Source organism: Crinia signifera, chromosome 2 (assembly GCF_055691185.1).
Source record: "Crinia signifera chromosome 2, ASM5569118v1, whole genome shotgun sequence".
Classification (NCBI taxonomy): Eukaryota; Metazoa; Chordata; class Amphibia; order Anura; family Myobatrachidae; genus Crinia; species Crinia signifera.
In genome coordinates, this window is record NC_139218.1 from 295,678,497 (window position 1) to 295,702,387 (window position 23,891).

The 23,891-nt window shown below is 44.7% G+C and overlaps 1 protein-coding gene across 1 annotated transcript in view; it reads right to left on the reverse strand.

Annotated features, from left to right (window-relative positions):
* The window catches only part of UCHL3 (ubiquitin C-terminal hydrolase L3), a 46,367-nt gene extending 27,268 nt beyond the window's left edge, over positions 1 to 19,099 (reverse strand). Inside the window, exons 1-5 of the mRNA XM_083170805.1 lie at positions 18,986 to 19,099; positions 18,642 to 18,770; positions 7,670 to 7,826; positions 5,425 to 5,510; positions 4,421 to 4,468 (exon numbers count right to left, since the gene is read on the reverse strand). Coding sequence (XP_083026931.1) covers positions 4,421 to 4,468; positions 5,425 to 5,510; positions 7,670 to 7,826; positions 18,642 to 18,770; positions 18,986 to 19,099 — 534 coding nt within the window. The remainder of the gene's footprint in view (positions 1 to 4,420; positions 4,469 to 5,424; positions 5,511 to 7,669; positions 7,827 to 18,641; positions 18,771 to 18,985) is intronic.
* Positions 19,100 to 23,891: the final 4,792 nt, after the last annotated feature.

Here is a 23,891-nt window from a genome sequence, read left to right on the forward strand (position 1 = left end):
ACCCACTAAAAACCCTGCTTGAAACCATAACAAAAATCCCAAGTCACTTTATCCGGGAATTTTAACTGGTCACCATTTCCAAAATGTAAAAAATTCCAGGTGTGTGTTCATGTGCAAAACCCCCTGATTTGTAGGTCAATGGAAAAGGAGTTTAAGTGATAATAAAGCCCCAAACACATTTCCTGATTTTCTGTAAGATTGCAACGTATTTAACATTGCTAACAGCCGCACATCGTTAAGGACACTTCCCCCTCCTGTCCCATCAGCTATGGGATTTAACTATGCGTTTGTATAAATTCTCCACTAGGAGGCTCCACCCCATTGGTTCTTTTCTCCTATTTGTCTTTTTTTTATTCTCTCTCTCTCCTACGCGAGGGTGTTTTCCTCATGCCTTAATATTAGAAAACTGGATCACGCTAAAGCCCCATACACACTATAATAATCCCTGCTGACATTGGCGGTAGCAGCAGGGACCCGACATAGGCAAGTGCATACACACTAACAGATGCAAGGGGGACAGCAGCAGAGGGAAATCATGGTCATGCCGCACCATGGTCGTCGTTAGTGCACGACGTTAACGACCCCCCCTCCCTCATTCAAGCATGTCCCTACGAGGGAGGGGGTAGTTCACGATACACAGCATACACTAGCCAATATTGTTAACAACATCATTCTGAAAGCCCTTTCTGAACAATAATGTGACCATTATTAAATACTTTGGGGGCCATATATAAAATTGCCACTTACAAATTTTCGGTACTCTTTACCTAGAAGGGCGCCCATCGCATGTACCAAAAAAGTGCTCGCCACACTTTCTATTCTCAACTCCACGCCGACGTGGATAGTGGGGGTATGAAAAGGTCGTAGGACACGTACCGCTGCGCTCACCACGCTTTGGGTTGACGTTGATCGTGGGGTGGCGTTAACAATTGGGGGGGCCATTTCAGACTTCAGGGTGCCAATTTGGCCTCTGTGGGCCATTTAACATTGTTCCCTATGGAAAATCGGGTCAATTGGGACATTTAACATTGTTCCCTATGGGAAATCGCGGTAATCGCGTCGGTCGCATCGCATGCGATTTTTTGGTCGCATGCGATGACGTGATTTTTTCACCTTACGATGCCCAAGATCAAAATCGTGGGCGCCCTTCTAGGTAAAGAGTACCCAAATTTCCCTGCTGCACCCGTCCCACACAACGGTGGCTGCCGCTGAATAAGACTCCCAGTCTCCCACGCTCCAGCTGCTGCTGAATAAGAAGCATCTCGTGAGAACTCCCCTTTACGTGACTCCCGAACAAGCCGTCGTGGCAGCCAAGCTGTCTACAGGGGTCTTTTACGACCGTGGGCCGGAGGTTCCCCACCCCTGCTTTAAGCTATTATAACTACATATCTGTTATTAGTAGGTGTACTGTAAAATGCACATGAACGGCTTTCCAAAAAGTGCATGCTGGACCGATTAATTGAAGCATACACATACACTCAAATATCTCAGATTTATAATGCAGTGTCTGTGATAAAGATTTCTCATTGAGAAATAGTGGTATTTATTCTTCCTTAAATAAGAAGAATGATTAGAATATTAAATAGCCTTGCAAATACAAAGTTATTCAGCATAATATACAAATACCGTTAATTATTATTCAGTACATCTAAATGATATTACTCTCCGGAAACAATTTCCCCCTGCAGGCAAAGCTGGACACCCTGCCCAGGCCAAGAATGTGTGCCCCATCAGGTAATCTCTGGCCTGCAGCTCAAGCATGTGAACGGTTTAGAAAATAGGCAGCAAGCAGCATGGTGGAGACACATGCCTTACATCGGTGACCCGACCCTCAGATTACGCTTGCATTTTTCTTCCTGTGCAACGCTTGCTGAATATTCCCCAACTGTGAGAAAGGAATTCCACGCAGAGGCTCTTCTATTAAGTTCCCATACTAGCCTGTCACACTGGGGCAGAGTAGCACTCTTATGGGAAGTGTGTGGAAGAGCATCTGCCCCTAGCAATATCTGCACTGACAGCAATAATGCTAATGAGAAGGATAATAATGCTACATGTACCATTTTTTTAAATGCGTGCGCTCTTTGGCATACTACTAATAAATTAGACCAAGGTCCCATGTGCACCACACACAGACATAGCACCTATAATAGATTAGCCTCTCTCATCTTGGGGGTCTTCTAACCACCTCAAACTTAACATTTCCAAAACTAAATTAATTATATTCCTACCAGCCAAGAACAGTTACCATCCTGATATCTCCATAACTGTTGGCAACTCTACCCCACAAGCTCGTTGCCTAAGGGTCATCCTCGACTACGAACTATCCTCCCCCCCCCTCCACATTCAATCTCTAAATCCTGTTACATGCATCTAAAAAACATATCCAAAATATGACCCTATCGTACACAAGACACTACCAAATCTCTTATCCATGAACTCATTATATCCCGCATTGATTACTGCAATAGTCTCCTAACTGGTCTTCCCAAGAACAGACTCTCGCCACTGCAATCCATTCTAAATGCTGCTGCTAGGCTGATCTTCCTAGCAAGACGCTCATCGTCTGCTGATCCGCTCTGCCAGTCCCTGCATTGGTTGCCTGTATTTTACCATATTCAATATAAAACACTTTTACTCACATATAACGCCATTAACCATACAACACCAACATATAATCTCTTTACTTATCTCAAAACATCTTCCAAGTCGACCACTGCACTGTGCACAAGATCTGTGTCTGACTTCTGCATGGTTTACGAGCTCTCATACAGTATTACAGGACTTTCATCGGGCAATGGAATGCCCTGTCTGCAGGCTACGGTTAGGTCGGGGAAGGGGGATTAGATTTAGGCACTTGGGGGAGTTTATGGTTAGGCTGTGGGAAGGGAGGTTAGGGAGCAGGTAGGTGGAAGGTAACCTGACCCCTGTTGGTATTCCCACCGCCGGGATCTCAACAATATCATTGGGACAGTATAATGAACTGTAAGAGAACTGTGCCTTCTTAGAGCCACAAGACCTCATGGTAATCTATGTATGCAAATCTGAATTTTCACCAATATGGTGATTATCTTGCTATAGTGAGATCTCAAGTGCAAGTGAACAAATATTTCAACTGACACACTAAAAGAAAAGCAAAAAGTTTCGAAACATTGTTTACAAAATCCAAACACCACATTTTGATCAATTCTTTAAAGGGCCATAATCTATAATTACAAATTGACTCCATTATAAACAGGTTTCCTAACTGCTTACAGCAGGGCTCGACAAATTTAGTTACAATCTCTGAGCCAGGATGAAAATTTAGGAGACAGCTAAATGAATAAGAGGGACAGTACCCAAAATTTACATGTGCCATAATGCCCATTACACATTCTACCAGACACTTGAAAACCAATTAAGAAGCGGTGGCACTGGTGGGGTTCAGTGGTGTCCCAGGTGTGGCTGCAGGGCCGGGGGAAAGACCTGCATTCTGATGGGGGACTTTTGGCAGGTGGTAGAGGGGGACTAAGCTCCTGCATGAGAAGTAGGTAGGCACTGGTGTGACAGGAGGGGGACGCGGGGGTCGGGCACCGTGCTGCCGCTGCTCTGACAGAAAGGGGGAGGCGGGGGTCAGGAATTGCGGTCGGCTGGTATGACAGGAAGGAGAGGTCGGGCACAGCGCTACTGCTGCTCTGACAGGAGGGGGAGTCGGGGGACAGACACCGCGGGTGGCTGGTGTGACAGGAGGGTGGAGACAGGGGTCAGGTACTGCGGGGGCTGGTGTGACAGGAGGGAAAGACGGGGGTTGGGCACCGCTGACGCTGATCTGACAAGATTCTGTTCCACCCTCCCTGCAAAAAAATCTGGTCGCCAGGAAGCAGAATCTGGTCGCCGTGGCGACCTAGCGCCCGGGTTTTGTCGAGCCCTAGCTTATAGTACATAGCACCCCATGTGCATTAAATAGCTTTACTGCATATGAATTCTGCGCAGCGTAGGACAAAAGAATAAGTGCATGTAACATTTGTCCTCTTGCCCGCAGTACCTGCCATGTTTCTGGTGGCATCATACGGAGCCCATGATGATATTATACAGCATTTTCTTAGGTTTAGCTGCTGCATCTCGCCCAAGGACTATTTACATATTTACAGTTTCTGATATCGCGCAGCAGATTTGGTTATGCTTTACAATTTATCACTGCTGTTACCCAGTGATACAGCAAACTGGGTAACAGACAGACATGGAGGTAAAAGGGCCCTGCTGCAAGCTTACAGGCTATAGGGACACACAAAGAATTCCATAGATTTCCCCCTTTTTAATCAGTTATCTACGAAAAAACATTTCTTAATTTAGATTTAGTGATCCTTCAATGGAAATGTATTAACCATAGTGAAATTGGGTTCTACAAATGTCTTCCTGACCTAAGTACAAATGTGTCTCTTACCTCAGACTGTCCCTCCTGAGCACTGCTCTCATGTGTAACCCGAATACTCTGGAACAGAAAAGGAGAAAGAAAAAAATCTACAATAATGGTTTTCAGAATACATGAGATTAAGCTAGACCAGACAGGCAGACTTTGGAGGTTTGCACAGTATTAAAAAGGCCCAACTAAAATTGTTTTTCCAGGACACAGAAACATAATACACAGTGTTGTGTACAAACCGATGCATCCCAATACTTTTAGCCTCAATACGCCATGCAGTGAAAGATACCTGGCATAAGCGAGCCACCAAGCTTAGGTGCAACTCTGCTAACTTGAGTGCATTTTTTTTTTTACAAAAATTCATCTTTGGCGCAATGTAACTAGGGCACACAAGGGGACTGTGCTGACTAATTTGACATATAACCAGGGAGCCGGGCAGTGGAAGCTCCAGCAGGCTCACTTGGAGGTCTCAGCCATCAGTGGCTGCCTATTCATTTGTATGGGCTTTATTTTATGCTTTCCCTGCCCGGCTCCCTGGTTCCCTCGAATCAGCGTGCAGGTGGGGGGGCATTGAAAAGACACGCAAAGCTGCAAAATAGAGACAACCAGAATAACCCCCCAGGTGTGGAACATGGGAATTCATCTCACCAGTCACTTTTGCACCAGTAGACTTATTCTTGGCCACAATCATCGTCAATGCCCTTCTGTCTCTAGCACTCCGCTTACACTTTCGTCCATGTATTTTGCTAATGACGTTTTACATTCAATACAGTTCCTCATGATATCCCCCCCAAAATACTAGCTACTGCGGTCATAGACTTTGTGAGCTCAAACATGACTCACTAACCCCTGCACAGAACGAGGTCAACAGCAAGATCATAATTACAACTTTCATTTCTTTTACGTTCCATAAACAAGATATGAAGAATACTGTTTATTTTTTATTCCGGAATAACAGGATATACATACTGTATAAATGATAACAAAACAAGCTACATAAGTGGCATCTAAAAATATGTGCTTACTTCATCTCTTTCTAAAAACTTGGCTCTTTCCTCAGGGCTCATTGAGAGAGAATCGTCAAGAAACTTTTTCAGTGTAGAGTCACTTTCTAGAAGAAAAATATAAAAAAACAGAGGAAAACCATAAATCCCTTAAAGCAGATTCATGCTATACACAGGTGCACAAACAGAACCTAGACACAAAAAAAAGCAAAAATTTAGCTTTAAAACAAACAGACACCCCATTCAAAATTCTGCATGGGAAATACTTTATTTCTGAATTTATTTGAAAGCTACAACAAGTTTTTAGTAGTCATAGCCTTGAGAATGATTCCTATGTAATGTCAGAAAATACTTCAAGGTTTAGCCATTGCAACAACAATGCTGTGTGTGATAACATAAATAGCTGCAACCGTAAGAAAATCTGAACAACACCTATTTCCAACCTGTATAGCCATTGGCTGCTATAGTCGGCATAAAGATTCAAAGGGGTAAACGAATACCACTTTCACACTGCACAAATAACCTGGGTCCGACCAGGGTCAGTGTGCGGTGTGAAAGGGCCTTTTGAAAAATCCCGGTTTCAGCAACCCGGCAATCTGACCCAGGTTAAAAGGGTAAAGCCCGGTTCGGACCTGGGTTGCTAGGCAGTGTGAATAGGTAACTCGGGTCGAGTGACCAAGGTTCTGAGTCCAGGTATTGGTAGGAGGCAGCATCAGCTCCAAGCGCTGCCGCCTCCTCTGCTACCAACGATGCCACGCCGCTCCACTATGCCCCCTGATGAGGTCAGCGACCTGGCTTATTGCCGGGTCATGGCAGGGAGCTTCACCTCACAAATGCTGGTCTTCAAGGTTGTGCTCCCTCCCTCTGGAAGTCTCTTCTGCTCTCTATCAGAATGTCAATAGTTCTACAAAACAAACAAAATCTTAGTCTAATCTGTCTGCTCCTCCCTTTAAGTACAGTGGTATACACAGGGGCGGATTTAGGGGTGATGGAGCCCCTAGGCACAACAGTAACCTCCCCCCGCGCAATTGTATTGTTTGTATTAATTATTTATAAGCCCTTATTTGATAATAACCAAATGGATTAATTTAAAAAAGCCACTAACTGATTTTTTTTAAATTATGTATATATATTTCCTAAGTAGGTCAGTTTACAAGGGCAGTATCTGCATGCCCTATCCATTTTTACATTTTATACAAGATGGAATATGGTACAGTATAGTGGATATTTCCAGCTACTGGTACATTTCAGGCTTACAGTACTATCACATGCATCCAAATGCCGCCCCTAGGCACGTGCCTGATGGGAAGTTCGGCACTGGCGGTACACATGGGCTGGAGGATGGGCGATTTTGCTAAGTCAAAATCTCCCTGTCGCTGCTGGAGATAAGCCGGCGGCCATACCCAGCAGCAGCCAGTGAGTACAGCCAAATAGACACTGCAGGTCTAGTCAAAATATTCTTACCTGCAGTGTCTATTTGGACAGGCGATAGCAACGCTATGGAGCCGCACAAAGCTAACACCCGCTGTGCACACACAGGCAATTCCCGGATATCTTCTAAGCGATTTTGACAATGTAGTCAAAATAGCTTCGAAGAAATCGCCCGTGTGTGCACCCCTTAAGCGCTCACGAGGACTCTTCCCACATGAGCTTTGGCTTCCCTACTAATACCTGCCACCATGCTGTTTATTTCAGTGCTATGTCCACTGTTGCAGCAATATTTATAAAACATGGACGTGTTTTGCCTGGTCTTGTGATGTAATTCACTGTTTACTTGTGTGCTTATGAGTGTATGCATTTTGCTACAAGTTGCAGCAGCATTGTGGCACCATATAAATAAGAAGACTACTACTTATTATAATAATAATAATAATAATAATAATAATAATAAGTATTATAACCCCCACAAGCAACGTTTAGAAAAATGTATTCTAATTGACTCCTAACAAAATTAACCCTAGAATGTCTGTGTGTGCGTGTACATGTGGTAGGTAATATAGAGTGTAAGCTCCACTGGGGCAGGGACTGATGTGACTGTTCGAATATTCTCTGTAAAGCGCTGTGGAATATGTGTGCGCTATATAAGAAACGGTAATAAATATATAAATGGAAAAAAAAAAAGACTTTAAAAACAATTTGAGTCATTATCAGTATTCAGTCTGGAGCTAAAGCTGTAACAAACATAACAGATTCACAGATACCTTGGTAGTATAGCATGGTATTACAGCGCCACTTACTGGCCACAGTAGGAAAAACAAACATTTACCAAAACTAAGCTTTTCCCGATTGTTGGCTACTGCATGAATAAGGCCGATTGTTCCACAGGCATTACGTATGGTTTGTTTCATGAAGTAAACAGATGAATCCACATCTTGACCGTGGGATTTAATTTTTTCTTCCTCTTCTGCCCTGAACAAGTCAGACTGACCAGGAAGAAAACAAGAGAGAGGTTTACAAATCAGTTAATGTCACCTGTGATATTCTCAAATAAAATTTATTATGGTGAAACTTCCCTAATGTAATTTTCCTCTTACACTAGAGTCAACTAATATAATACCTCTCACACTGGTGTGATACATACTAGTTACAACACACTGCTCACGTAAATATGACCACTGCAAACAAAGCAGACCACCTACTCACAACTGATAAAGTGCTCACAAAGAGCCCTGCCACAAAGAAGTATATTTAACGTGAAAGTGTGCTCATGTAATGTTTACTCTGCTTTATGATTAGGGCAATACACCAAAGTTCTGTACTTTCCCTGCTCATGTTCTTCAGGGATACAATGCTGTAAGATTCATAGACACACACTAACCCAGGTCCGATCCAGGTTGTTGCTGGGTTGACCCGGGTCACTGCAGTGTGAAAGGGCCTTTTGAAAAATCTCGGATACAACAACCAGGCAATCTGACCCACACCTGGGTCCCGTTCACACACCGTCAGCTCCAAGCACTGCCTCTTCCCCCACTCCACCTGACATCAATGGCTCAGCATATGGCCGGGTCGCTGGGGGGATGCAATGCCGGATTGTACAAATATATGGTTGACAAGGTATTCTAACATTCCTATGTGCAGAGACTAAAACTAGAAAGGAAGGACTAGTCATGTCAATAAATAAAGAGGGGGTTATGACAAAGGAGTTGCAGTATAGCTAAATAACTATGTATTGCTGAAAATGCAAAGCAGCCAAACTCTACAGGGGGAGATATACAGTATCATACTGTAGACACATTCAAGTGTAATTCTTTCTCTGAAAAGCAAAAGGTGAAACATGAATGGGTGCACCTGATATACATCCAAGGTTACTAAGAGTGCTTGAAGCCCCACTAGGTAATCACTTCTGGCAAGTATTTCCAGAGCAAAGTTCAACTACCCCAGTGATTCTAAACAAATTCTTAAGGTGCAAACACATGATACGGACATCGCATCGGCAACGCAAGCTGTATACACACTGTGCGATATGTACTAACTATGCACAAAAGTACATATCGCACCTGGTCACCTGCGGATTTAAAAAATGTGACTGATGGTGATACACAGCGCTCCTGCCGGGTTACCTGGAAAATGTGGACTGTTAGAGGTCCTGAAGGACCAAGTTTGGAAACCACAGCACTACTGTGTTAAACCTGTCGATTTACGTCAATATTCCACCTAGATTTTATGGTGGGGGTGCTATCCTTGACAACCAACAGGAAACATATACACAAAAGGAGAAAAATGTGGCTGTAGAGTTGGATGCACACCTTCGGTCAAACCGAAAAAACTATTTTTATATATTTTTGTTGTGTACTCTTTCATAAAAATGCCCCTTTCATTTGTTTTTTATTTAAGGATTAAAACAACTACAGACCTGGAAATCTCACAATAATATACAAGGTGGTCACAAAGTCTCTGTGTTCCACCAACAGGTTGGGTGTTTTCTGTGCTTCTAAGGACTTGCTGATAAACTACATCTTAACTAAAAGGCAGAAATGATCTCCAAGACACTGTCCCCAACAGTTTTGCTGCATATTATATTAGAAGCAATGCATCTATGCGGAGGTCTGCCAGCAACTACAAACAAGTCTATCCCAGCTTCCCCGCAATTTTAGTCAACATCTGTCTTTGGGGTGTATGAGACAATCCCTCTCTGTATTTGGGCTTTTATTTCGTCTTCACCCCTCAGATGTGGTAGCTCCAGGACCTCATCCTCCTTCCGGTGAGACATAATAAAGAGAATGGCAGGCTATTCACTGGCACCGGCATATGTCTCCACCCTCTTATGTGTGCTGTCTGTTCATCTCAGACTGCCACTGATTCTACCATCAGCAAGCATCAGGTGACCCTTCCTGGCCAATTAAAATTGTTTTCACGTGGCCAGAGAGCAAATTCCGAGGTCGCGTCACTCACTCAGACCAGACAAGAATCCAAATCACTGCCTCCCACAAAAAAGCAGCGATCCCTCTTTTGAGAAGAGGGAATACGGGATTGTAATAGAAACATGGAGTTACCCATTGGTATCTATAGTGTCATTACCTGTCTGGAGTGGAACAGACATCCTTTGAAATGTTTGCCTTGCGCTAATAAATCCTATGGCAACTTGAGCCAAATTGGTTTCTGGTTACTTTCCATATATTTGCATTTTTTTTTCATAAACTTTTATTGACATGTTTGAAAATACAATAATGCACACTGTGTTCAGTATATTAAATCTGTAGCACAATAACAAAACTTGAGACATGCAATGTCTATATATTGTACTGTATACAACCGTACAAAAACCAATCAAAATATAGGATGTAAGAAAACCTATATGATGCCGCGAGTGTCTTCAGTCTGCCAACTGGAAGTATATATTTGCATTTAGATTCATGTTGTGACTTGAAATTCTCTAGAATCGCACAAGTTTGTATTTTACATGCTGTCTACTAACTGAATGGAGATTTGTGGTTTTCTGCTTAACAGCCCTGTCCAGTCAGTAATAGGGGTAACAACTTATGGGCCCCATACATCAGCAATTAATTGTGACAATTTTCAGATATGGAGATGATTGCCACAATTAATTTTAGATGTGTGGGCTCCCCCTTTTGGCAATCCCAATCAAAATCACCAATCGATTGCTTAAACAGGTTTTTAAACATGTTTAATAATCTGGTATTATCTGCAGATCTTTTTTATATGTGTGGGCATTCCCAATTCGTCTTTTTCATCTATTTACATTATGAACAGCAATCGATTGGGCAATTTCCAGATATGAAGATGCAATCTTTAGATGGAAAAATCTGCCGATCACTGAAATAAATCTGTAATGTGTGGGCAAAGTCAGATAGATTGTAAAATCCATTTATCTGGCCAAAAAATCCCTCGATCTGGAAATCCATTAATTGTGATTGCTGATGTATGGGGCCCATTACATTCCATAGTTTGAGTCTCAACTAAAAGCTGCAGCATTAGTTGGGGCGAGTTACAGCAAGTGTTGAGGTACCAGTTGGATCGAATCCCACAGCAGATAGATTCTTGGGTGGAGAGGCATGTTTAGCAAAACTACATTTTAGGTGTGGTCATCCTTGGAATATATTTAGTTAAATTTTTATAAATGTATTTATAGTTTTGCACGGCTGAATCTTAAGACCCTCATACACTATGCGATTTTCGGCCGATTTCATCCGATTTCGGCCCTTTGGGCCGAAAAATCGGGTGAAATCGGCCCAAAATCGCATGTGTCTGACATCTGATGCGCGGTCCCGCGCGCATCAGATCGGACAGATCGGATCACGGCGTCGGACCTACAGAACATAAGATATATCGGAATCTGAGCCATCATGGGTGCTTTTTAGCACCCACGATGTTCAGATCCGATATATCTTTATATACAGCCCCCCTGTCTTACTAGCAGCACCCCCCCCCCCCCCCACATTGACGGCTCCCGGCGGAGGTAGTGCAGGAAACAGGCGTCGCAGAGCAGAGACCGTCGGCGCGGCGGAAGAATAGGAAGAAATCCTATTCAAAAGACCGGGCGGGAAATAAGATTTCTTTCTATTCTCCCACCGCGCTGACGGTCCCCGCCTGCACTACCTCCGCATGGAACTGTCGGGGTGGCGCTGCTAGTAAGACAGGGGGCGCTGCGGGGGACACAGAGTTGGCAGTAACAGAGCCGGGCAGGAAAAGCTGTCAGCGCTGGAAAAAAAAAAGGGATTTTTGTAAGAACTTACCGTTCGAATCCCTTTCTCTGATATGGTCCTGGTGACACAGCTGAACATTGGGATGTAGGAGGGTCCATAGGAGCCGGGCACCTATCCTAAAGCTTTAGAGGGTAGGCTCCTCCCCTACTGCATCCCAGACTCTTCAGTTCAATCTTTCAAAGCCACTGGAATACATTAACTCAGTACAAACGCCTGCACACATTATATGCACATTTTTCAAAAACAACTTTTAACCATATAACATGAAACATCATGAACCTGGCATACTTACTGAGCGTAAGGGAGGGATCGCTGTGTCACCAGGACCATATCAGAGAAAGGGATTCGAACGGTAAGTTCTTACAAAAATCCCTTTTTCTCTTTCAATGGTCCTGGTGACACAGCTGAACATTGGGACGTTCTAGAGCCGGTCCTTTGGGTGGGTACGCTCAGGTCTGCAGCTCTCATCACTGCTCGCCCGAATGATGCGTCCTCTGACGCGAACTCATGGAACCTATAGAATTTGGCAAAGGTATGAACAGATGACCAGGTGGCAGCCCTGCAAACCTGCTCAGCTGTTGCGCCATGTCGAACCGCCCAAGAGGTGGCAACCGACCTGGTGGTATGCGCATTAATCCTGGCCGGTACAGGCCTACCAACTTTAGTATATGCAAACGCTATAACAAAGCGCAACCACCTAGCAATGGTCTGCTTAGAAGCAGGCCAACCAATTTTGTGTAGGTCATACACAACTAACAAGGTTTCAGTCTTTCTGACACTCTTAACTCTGTCCACATAAACGCGCAAGGCGCGCACAACATCCAAATTCCTCAATTTGTCCCTTTTCCTTGAACCCTCTGGGGGTTGAAACACAGGCAGAACTATCTCCTGATTTAGATGAAAAACAGACTACTTTCGGTAAAAATTGGGGTACTGTCCGAAGAACAGCCCTATCATCATGAAATATAAGGAAGGGAGACTTGCATGACAATGCCCCCAACTCCGATACTCTTTTTGCTGACGCCACTGCCAACAAAAATACCAGTTTCCATGTAAGGAATTTAAGGTCAGCTGACCTTAATGGTTCAAAAGGTGCCTTCTGAAGGCACTCCAAAACCAGAGATAAATCCCATGGTGCTACTGGTTGTTTGTAGGGAGGTTTCAATCTGGACACCCCCTGCAGGAAGGTCTGTACTTCCGGTATTAAAGCAATCCTTCTCTGGAAGTAAATAGACAAGGCCGAGATCTGTACCTTGAGTGACTGAAGGCTTAACCCGGAGGAAAAGCCATCCTGCAAAAACTCCAACAATTTTGCCAATTTAAAGCGTGATGTGTGTGACTTCTGCCTTTCACACCATCGAATATAGGTCTTCCAGACCCTATAATAATTTGCAGAAGATACTGACTTTCTGGCTTTAATCATTGTGTTAACCACCGCCTCTGAGAATCCTTTATTCCTCAAAATAGCGGTTTCAACAACCAGGCCGTCAAAATTAATCGAGCTGAATCCAGATGGTTGAACGGTCCTTGTCTTAGAAGGTCTGACCTCAGAGGTAGACGCCACGAGTCCACAGACAATCTCTGAAGTCTCGAATACCAGGACCTCCTTGGCCAATCCGGGGCCACTAAAATTACAGGAATTGTCTGGGCCTGTATTCTTTTCAACACTCTTGCCAGCATTGGAACTGGTGGAAAAACATAAAGAAGATTCCCCTCCCAGGGGATAGTCATGGCATCCACTGCTTCTGCCAGTGGATCCCTCGCCCTGGCATAAAACCTGGGTACCTAATGGTTGAACCTGGATGCCATCAGGTCCACATCCGGAGTTCCCCACCTCATTGTAATCTGGTGAAATACTTGTGGGTTCAGACTCCATTCTCCTTCCATCAGCTCCTCCCTGCTCAGGAAGTCGGCCTCTATATTCTCCACTCCTGGAATGAATATTGCTGATAATGCTGGAACATTCTGTTCCACCCACAAGAAGATTCGGGACACCTCCCACATAGCCAGCTTGCTGCGTGTGCCTCCCTGGTGGTTCAGATATGCCACAGCTGTGGCGTTGTCGGTCTGAATCCTTAAAGGGAGCCTCTGTAACCTTTCTCCCGCCAGAGAAATCACCTTCCACACAGCTCTCAGTTCCAAGATGTTGATCGGTAAGGCAGACTCCTCTGGGGTCCACAAGCCTTGCAGACGCAAGTCCAAGACTACTGCCCCCCAGCCTCTGAGACTGGCGTCGGTAGTGACTACCAGCCAGCTCCAGGACTACAGGGACCGACCCCACTAAAGGGAATCCACCTCTGTCCACCATTTCAGGGAGGATCGAGTTTCTAAAGACAACACTATCTGTTCCGTCTTCATAGTTTGTGTGTTTCCTGACCAAGTCGTCAAAATGTTCCACTGGAACACTCAAGAGTGGAACCTGGCGAACTGCAACGTCTCGAAAGACGCCACCATCTTCCCCAGCAGCTTGAGGCACCTCCATACTGATGTGCTCCGAGAGCCAAAAATCACCTGGACCAAGGCAGCCAGATCCCTGGCCTTTGCCTCTGGTAAAAATACCCGATGTAGGTGGGTATCCAGCACCACTCCCAGGAATTGGAGTCTCTGTGACGGCACCGACTGAGACTTTTGTAAGTTTAAAAGCCAGCCGTGAGCCTGCAAAAAATTGATGGCTTCTGCCAAGTGACTCTGCAACATGTCTGCTGACTCCGCTTTGAACAGCAGGTCGTCCAAATATGGAATCACCGTGATTCCCCTCAGTCGAAGCACAGCCGCCATTACAGACATTATCTTGGTGAATACCCTTGGTGCTGTGGCCAGTCCGAAGGGCAAAGCCTGGAATTGCAAGTGCAGGTCTCCTATCGCAAACCTCAACAGAGTCTGATGTTCTGGGTCTATAGGGACATGAAGGTACGCGTCCTGGACATCCATGGACGCCAAAAATTCTCCCTGGTCCAGGCTTAGCAGCACTGACCGTAGAGACTCCATTTTGAAATGGTCTACCCACAAATGGACATTTAGAGACTTTAAATTCAGAATCGGTCTGAAAGAACCGTCTGGTTTGGCACCAGAAACAGAGTAGAATAAAAGCCTCTTTTCCACTCCGCTCTGGGGACCGGGATCACCACACCCTTCTCTAAAAGAGAGTGAGCCGCTCCCAAGAGAGCCGCACGGAGCCGAGCCTCCTTTGTTAGTGGTGTGGGAATGAATCTTCTCGGAGGAAGACCTTTGAAGGGAATTTTGTAACCCTGGGATATAATGTTTAATACCCAGGCATCCTGGTCTAACATTGCCCATGCGTCCCTGAACTGTGACAGACGCCCCCCCACCTTGACCACCGCCGGGCCAATCCCCTGGCAGTCATGCAGAGGGTTTGTCCTCTCCTTTGGTGTTTGGTTTCTTATGAAAGGAACCAAATTTTAATTTTGGGGCCTTACCCCTGGAGGACTGAAACTTTCCCCTAAAAGACTGTCCTGGAAAGGACGCACCTCCTCTAGGGGAGGGCCGAAAGGACGGCCTAAAAGCAGAAAATCTTGATGTCTGCTTGGCTGCAGGGGCAGGCAGGAAAGTACTTTTGCCACCTGTGGCCTGTTTAATAATCTCTTCCAGTTCAGAGCCAAATAACAGCTTTCCTTTAAAAGCTAATGCTTCTAAGGCCTTCTTAGACTCGTTATCTGCCTCCCAAGCCTTAAGCCAGAGCACTCTCCTGGCATTGACAGACACTGTGGAAACTCTAGCAGCCATTTTGAGAGCCTCCTCCTCAGCCTCTAGCACATACTCTGCTGCTGCTTTCAGCTTCTCCGCAAGCAATAACACACAAGGGTCAGCATGTAAAATGGTGGACAAATCATTGGCCGATACAATCATGGCCTTAGAGACCCAGGCTGAAGCAATCAGAGGACGTAGGGTGTATCCCACCCCTTCAAATATTGCTTTTAGGTTACCCTCCAGCTTTTTGTCTACGGGGTCCTTAAAAGCTGCTCCCCCTTGCACTGGTAAAACATTAGCTTTTGACAACCGTGCCACAGAAGCATCAACCACTGGAATTTTCTCCCAGAGATCTGCATGAGACTCAGGCATGGGGTACAGACTTAAGAATCACTTAGGCATCTGCAGTCTTTTATCGGGCGTTTTCCAAGCCCCTTCCAATAAGTCCTGTAAACCTTCATCTGAAGGTAAAGAAACAGCTTCCTTACGCTGCCGTTTAAATACACCTTTTGCAGGAGTTTTATCTTCCACAGACAAATTTAAAGCCTGTTTAACAGCAGTAATCAAATCCTCCACCCCTGCGGCTAGGGATGCCAATCCCGGGGCATTTTTTGAATCCCGGGATTCGGGATTGAAAAATGCTCAATCCCGGGATTCCCGGGATTGGCTTCCCTACCTGCACTGCACATTAGACTTCCCCATTCTCCTCCATTAGAACTGATCTCCCACCTACATAAATGATAGGAATGATGGCATGCATCACACTGTTAATCCTTGCATGTACTGCCAGCCGGCCTATCCCTTCCATCGGAGAATGGACACTGGGAAATTAAGTCTTATTGCAACAGGCTGCTATCTGGTGGGATCAGGAGGGTGAAAGAAGTCCCTGTGGAGTGTAAAGCATAGCACATGATTCTGTGCTGTCCTACAGATCATCCCATTCACAATGTAGACAGCAGAGCATACAAAGGGTCACACACACTATCACACTGCATGTAAACTACATTCTGCACATGCAGTCATGCACCTCCTGTTACCTGACCGTGTGCAGTGTCAAGACTGTCATCATCGCGTACAGCAGTCACATTATGTATCACAGTGACCTGATGTACGAGTGGGCGGATGGGAGGGCTGCTCTCTTGCCGGGTTGATACTGCCGTCTCCTACCGCGGGATGGCCGGGAGCCGGAGAGGCTGGATGGGTGGGCGGGTGAACGGCTGAGGCGGGATGTGCGTGTGTGGCTGTGCCCTGCGCAGCGTGACCTCGTCACGCTGCTCAGTGCTGCACTGCCGGCCGGGTAAGGGAGAAGCCGGGCAGCGTCTGAGTGCTCAGACGCTGCCCGGTATTAGACTGCGCATGCGCAGTCTAATCCCGAAATCCCGGGATTGGACACGCCAATCCCGGGATTGAAATCCCAGCGTTTTGGGGTCCAAATCCCGGGATCCCGCCGATCCCGATCCCGGGATTGGCCACCCTACCTGCGGCTGAGGAATCCTCAGAATTATCACCCTGCTCCCAGGGAATGTCTGCATATGCTCCTTCCTCCTCATCAACCAATAAAGGCACTGAGTAAGACATTTTAGGGGTCCCCACAGCATCCACATCAATCTTGTCTAGCAATTCACTAAACCTGTTAATCCCTTTTGCAGTATCCTGCATCACCTGTAGGAAAGCAGGGTCTGCCTGGGTAAGAGGCAAGGAGCCAGAGGACTGCTGAGATGATGACATAGGTCTCTGAGTATCTACCAAGACATCACTCTGTCTGTCCAGCAATTGCACTAAAGCATTTACAGACCTGCCCAGGGCACTGGCCCACGCGGGTTCCAATTGCTCTACCCTCTGGGGTTCACTCCCCATGGGTTTAACAGCAGCGCAAGCAATACACAAGCCCCCCTTGGCCATCTGCTCAGGGATAAATTTCAGTGTGCAAACACTGCAAGCGCTCAATGTATCTGGGGCTCCCTCCCCCGAAACCACAGACTGATGCACAGACATGATGTTCACAAATAACACAGTCACAGCGCAAAATGTACAGGCGTTTACACAAAGCCAATGTACTCGTTCACTTAGCTGTCTGTAGTCTTCAGAATAGGGAAAGCGATGCCCAGGAAATCCTGTCAGGATCTGTCAGCCAGCTCAGCTCCGCTGCAAGCGTTCCGAATGGCGCCAAAAACAGAGTGAGGGAAGAGACCAAGTCCCTGCTGCTGCGGGGTCCGTGACTTTTGGCGCCAACCACCCCCAGACAGCCGCTCCCTTAGTAGGATCTCCTAGTTCCAGTATCTCCCCCTCAGCTGGGGACCACTTGGAACATGCCTGTAACACACTGCTGTCCTCTCAGATATGAGCTCAGTGTGTAAGCTAAACAGAAAATGGCCGCCGCCATCACGGAGCGCCTGTCCCCCATGATCCCCACCTAGCGTGAAGCCGGTTTCAGAGCGCTCCGGAGCCCAGGCAGCTTCTTAAAAGAAGCTGTAAGCGCTGCACAGGGAGGCCAGACAGCGTCTCCCCTGTGCACAGCGAGCTGACAGGACGCGCTTCTGTCAGCTCCTGCTGCGCTAGCAGTGTGAGGATTCACTAATGAGAATCCTCACACTGTGCCTACCTAGCTAGAGTGAAAAGTTAATAAAATAATAAAAAACCCTAACTACTCTAATCCTTCGGCTGCTCCCGCAGCCCTTTAGAATAGCACCCACTCCAGTGGGCACCTAACACGAACTGAAGAGTCTGGGATGCAGTAGGGGAGGAGCCTACCCTCTAAAGCTTTAGGATAGGTGCCTGGCTCCTACGGACCCTCCTACATCCCAATGTTCAGCTGTGTCACCAGGACCATTGAAAGAGAAAAGCCCATACAATGAATGGGCAGCCTGTGATTGGTCAGCAATTGGCTGAGAGAGCGCTCAGCCAATCACAGGCTGCCCATTCATTGTATGGGCTTTTTTTTCCAGCACTGACAGCTCCCGCCTCCCCCTGCCCGGCTCTGTCACTGTCCCCCGCAGCGTCCCCTGCACGCTGCCTTAGCAGCGCCCCCCACCAGCAGCCCTGTTCCGCAGCCCCCCCTGCTTCCCGGGTTTACATGTGATAAATCGAGACGATTTATCACATGTAAAAAATGGCACATCAAGTGCCAATCTTACCAAGCTCCCCCGGGGAGCTGCCGGGGAAGCTCAGGGGGAAGTCGGGGGCGACTTGTCCTCAGGACAAGTCGCCCTAGTGTATAGGGGCCTTAAGTGTACAAATGAAAAAGCAATCACATTTGCAAGTCTTTCCAATGTAAGATTTTATTTTACATTCTCGACTATAAAAGCAGACCGTATACTTCTTATGGTATATGAGACGCTAGCTCTGTACATCTCCGTAATTACTCACCTTTTCTGTTGTTGGAAAGAGAAGCAACACTGCACACACAGGCTGAGGAACCAGGCTGAGCAGCTCCGCATCCAGGCCGTAAACATCTACAAACTGCCAGCTGGCTCCAACACCCAACTGTTTGAGAAACTGGAAAAAAAAAAAAAAACAGACATGAACAAGACCATGAAATCAAATGAAAACTGCAATTTTAGGCACTTAAGGTCCATACACACTGGGCGATTTGGACAGCGGTGATGGGGAAAAATCCGCTGGGCTGAAAATCACTCAGTGCATGAAATGCTGTTCATCGGCAGTGATGATGTGGGAGCATGCATCAGTGCTCACCACTGCCCCGTACACACTTGGCAGCCGCTCAGACGAGGAAACGGAGCAGCCTTCAGGTGAAAGTCGCCCAGTGTGTGTGGGCTTAACTGCTCACAGGCAGGTATATTTAGTTCTTCTGATTTATTTTTCATTGTTTTAGACAGCAGGATTCTGAGTACATCTGTGATTACTATTGAGGTCCAGGTAAACCATACATTGTTTTTAACAATGGTCTAATGCAGTGATGGCTAACCTTGACACTTCAGCTGTTGTTGAATTACACATCCCAGCATGCCCTGCATCAGTTTTAGCATGGCCAAATAGTAAAACTGACGCAGGGCATTCTGGGATGTATAGTTCAACGACAGCTGGAGTGTCAAGGTTAGCATCACTGGTCTAATGCCATCTAACGTCAGGTTTGACATGCAATTTCCAGTCAGTTTTGCCATTAGTAAGACTGCAATTTACAAGGTCGACAAAATATCACAGAAAACATAGAATTTGACGGCAGATAAGAACCACTTGGCCCATCTAGTCTGCCCCTTTTTTAAACGTTACCTCAAACCATATTTGATCCTCAATTCTTTGTAACACCAAACAAAGCTTATTTACTGCACATTTCTGGTATTAAATACAAAGTCTCGTAGGCAAGCTGGGTACAATTCTAAAGATTTCTCTGTTTGGTGGGACCAAAAATCTGGTAATGTATGGGAGCATATGAGAATTTAACACTTTCTGCCAAATGGTATCCAGGCTTTACACAGACAATCACTAGGCCGACAGTTAAAAGGTTGACATGGCCAAAAGTTTTTCATGATTTTTGCAAGAAACCGACTTGTTCATATTTTACCATTCACATGGGCATAGATTTAGATAATGGTGTGCCGGGCCTGAAGCACGGCGAGCAGATGCGGTACACACAACGGACTTGTTCATACTTTAGCATCCACATGGGCATAGAGTTAGATGACAATAGTGTGCCGGGCAAAGCAAGACACCATGCCTGAAGCACGGCGAGCGCAGTGAGCTATATGAGGAGACGCGGTAAACTTATACATGTCTATGCTGACCTATGTAAACATAGACAATAAAAACATGAAAAACTTATGTCAACCTTTTGAATGTCTACCTTTTGAACCAGTCGACCATTATTTGTTTACCTTTTGATTGTAGACCTAGACCAGTGGTCAGGGAACTCGGTCCTCATTACCCCACGCAGTGCATGTTTTGCAGGTCTCCTCACAGAATCACAAGTGAAATAATTAACTCCACCTGTGGACCTTATAAAATGTGTCTGTGAGTAATTAGTACACCTGTGCACCTGCTGGGTTACCAGCAAAACATGCACTGTGTGGGGTAATGAGGACGGAGTTCCCTGACCACTGCCCTAGACAATGTAGATCTAAAATACCACAACCCTGCCAAACACTGGAAAACAGACAATGGACATCCAGGCAAATTAGTTAAAGCCATTTGATTAAACAACTTTATTTGAACAATTATATTTATCCGATTTCCAGCATTTGGGGACAAATGGTTGACTGTTATATGCTCCCATACATTGGAAGATTTTTGGACAGATAAATCTGTAGGTGTGTACCCAGCATAAAGTCCCAAACACAATTTTTAAAAAATATCATTTATTTTGGCCCTTGTGAGCGATTACAGGTTGAGTATCCCTTATCCAAATATGTATTTATGTTGTAGAAGCACATCAAACACATGAAATACATTTTATTTGTGCAAAAAAACCAAGGTTTTAAAACATGAAACAAAGTTTGTGTATAATCTCAGTTACGGAATTTAAATGTCAAGCAATTTTCTTGCACATATTTATTTATATTTATTACTTTATTTTATTGTACATTATTCTTGCACATATTAAGTGCTAGTTACACATCATGTCCTCAGTAGTGCCGTTACAGATGTCCCCAGTAGCGCTTTTAGCAACAACATTTTTTTTTTCACTTTCTGGAATGTATGGTTTTCGGATTTATTTTAGATAACAGATTTTTGGCTAAGGGATACTCAACCTGCAGTTTAAAAAAAAATCATTCAGTGTGTATGCTTAATATCAGTAATGATGCGCGCTCACGCACATCATTATAGGCAAACCCCCCACCATTATTTGGGCTTATTTTATGGTTAACGAGACATGCTAGCAGTGGGGGCCAGCTGACGTCACTAAACAATATAGTTAACCCAGGATTATCATTAATTGGGGTAGTATGTATACTTCAGTCTTATTTATTGCTACACATTACCACATATCATTACACTTGCACCATTTTGTTAACAAGCCTAATTCTCAGTCAAAAGGTAAATGGTAAAGGGGAAATACCACCTAAGTACTGGTACAGTTACTGTTAAAGAGTAGATTAAAAAATGGGAAGAATATCTCTGTTATTGCTAGGTTGAGGTGCAGTGTGAAAACAACAGTGAATAACCTGGTTTAAAAGAAGGGTTAAACCCGGGTTGCCCTGGGTATAATGGAAGACAAAAGGTGCAATGTGAAAGTCTGAATAAAGAGAATAGTAAAAAAATCCTTTTAAAAACTGGGCGGCCGCTGATTGGCTGAGAGCTCAGTCAATCAGCGGCCGCCCAGTCTTTTGAATAGGATTTTTTCAATTCTCCCGAATGCCGTAAGGCCCAGGGTAGCAACGAGAGAATAGAAAAAAATCTTATTCAAAAGACTGGGCGGCTGCTGATTGGCTGAGAGCTCAGCCAAACAGCAGCCGTCCAGTTTTTTTAATAGGATTTTTTTTTCTATTCTCACGCCGCGGAGACCGGACTCTGCTCTCCAGTCCCTGCTCCCCGCCACGGTCCCTGCCGCTACCTCTCCTGCAGCTCCCCCCGGATCCTTCTCTCCGTCCCAGGACCTGCTCACTGACGGCTGCACATGAGAATTATCTTATGTGCAGACGTCCAACCTCCGGATCTGATAAGATGCGCACGGGATCGGATGTCATACCCTATGCAATTTCACCCAATTTCTCGTCCCGGTCCTCCAGAATCTGGTGAAATCAGGCACAAATCGAGTAGTATAAAATCACCGGGATGTCCCCTGGAGCCGCCAGGAATCTTTGCATGCGATATATTTTGCATGCGAGCCAAGCCTACCTGGCTGCAGAAGCAGTCCAAGAGATTGCTTCCACAGCCAGTGCGACTTGCAGACTACGGGGGTGATATGCACGCATCTGGTGTCATTCACCTGTAATTTGGGCTCTTTTTCAAATATTGATGCAATAGCAGGAAAAGTGCCCAAATTGCCGTTTAATTGCCTAGTATATGGGGACCTTAAGGCAGGCAGTGGTTGTGTGGAGGTACTCCCAGTGAAGAATCAAAGTAGCAAAAACAAGGAAAGAGAAGAAGGACTCTCTGTTGGGGGGCACAAGATCATGTGTGTATAGTTAAAACAACGTTTATTCACATATAATTAAAATGGCACATTATGATATGAGGCCTAGTCACAACAGGTTACAGACATGTGTAGGAACAAAATATGCCTAGCATAATGTACAGCGTTTATTTCTCAGCAAATAATATGTCAAACAACGATTACACATAAATGCAGACAATGTACAGGGAAAGTAAATCCCAAAATGTATGAAGAATTGGAATTGCTCAATTACAATTTTTCATACATTTGTATTAAGAAAGTGATTGATAAATTGAACGCTGTATACAGGATTTAATAGATTTAAGTTATAAACAAAGGAGCTAAAAAAAAAAAGGAACATTTTTTTTTTAAAACTATTAGTGTTGCGGTAAAGGAAATAATAAATATGGTGTGGACAATACAGGTATCATCTGGTAAAAAGATTTGATTTGTGTGGTCAACCACATGTATTGTAATGCCCCTATTCCACCAAAAATGGGGTCAGACCCCATTTACACTGAACCAGAGTCCTGCATGTCACTCAGCAGGCAGATTTCTGCAAGCACTGCCAATCAGCAGCTTTTTATAAAATTCAAGTCACATTGTTTACCAACAATGGGTATTTTTAAAGGACCCTTTTACACCAAGCAATGACCCAGGTAGACTTAGAAATTAGTTATTGAGGAAGTGCAAAAAAAGTGCAATTTTAAAATGTAATTGTGCCTTTCAGTGAAAATAAAACATCCAATTTCTTCCTAGAACAGGACTTTGAAATTTTTTTTAAATTACATTTTCAGTATCATACCACTTTCTGAGAAGTCAAAGCCAGCACACAGTTAGATTTGTTTTTGATGCATAACAGATTAGTTTTCTTGTAAAGCCACATCACCTAAACAACTACAAATTCCATACAGTTCAGTCCATATATATATTTGGAAACTAACAATTCCCTAATATTGGCTCTGTAAGCAGACGGATTTGAAATGAAACAATACAGATGAAGTGCAGAATTTCAGCTTCAACTCAAGGGGCTGAACACAAAATAATGTATGAAACAGGAATTGCAATCAGAATTATACACAATCCCATATTTTCTAGGGCTTTAATGCAATTGGACACAATAGCATAATCAAAAATAAGACGTTCATTTTTTATATTTTGTCTATTTGAGTCTTTTGCAGGTAATGTTATCTGGAACATGTACAAAATGTTGGGTTTCCTTCTTTGATATGCATTGCCAGGCCTTACCGCAGGTGTCTTCAGTTCATGGGTCTTGCTCAAGTAAAATGCATGCTTTCTCTGGTTGAGAACAGGTGAATGACAGAATATTCCACTTTTTTTTAAAGTTTTAAAAAACAAATACTTCCTGGGTTGCTTTTACAGTAGGCTTTGGGTCATTGTCCATCTGTACTGTGCAGCATTATTCAATACAGGTTTCAGAATTCAACTGAATCTAAGCAGCGAGTATGGCATGAAATATGAGCATAATAATTTGATTACTGACAAATGTAGAGTGTGGCTGGAGGGATCTGCCGACGCAGAAGAAAAGGCAGAGGTGAGAACTT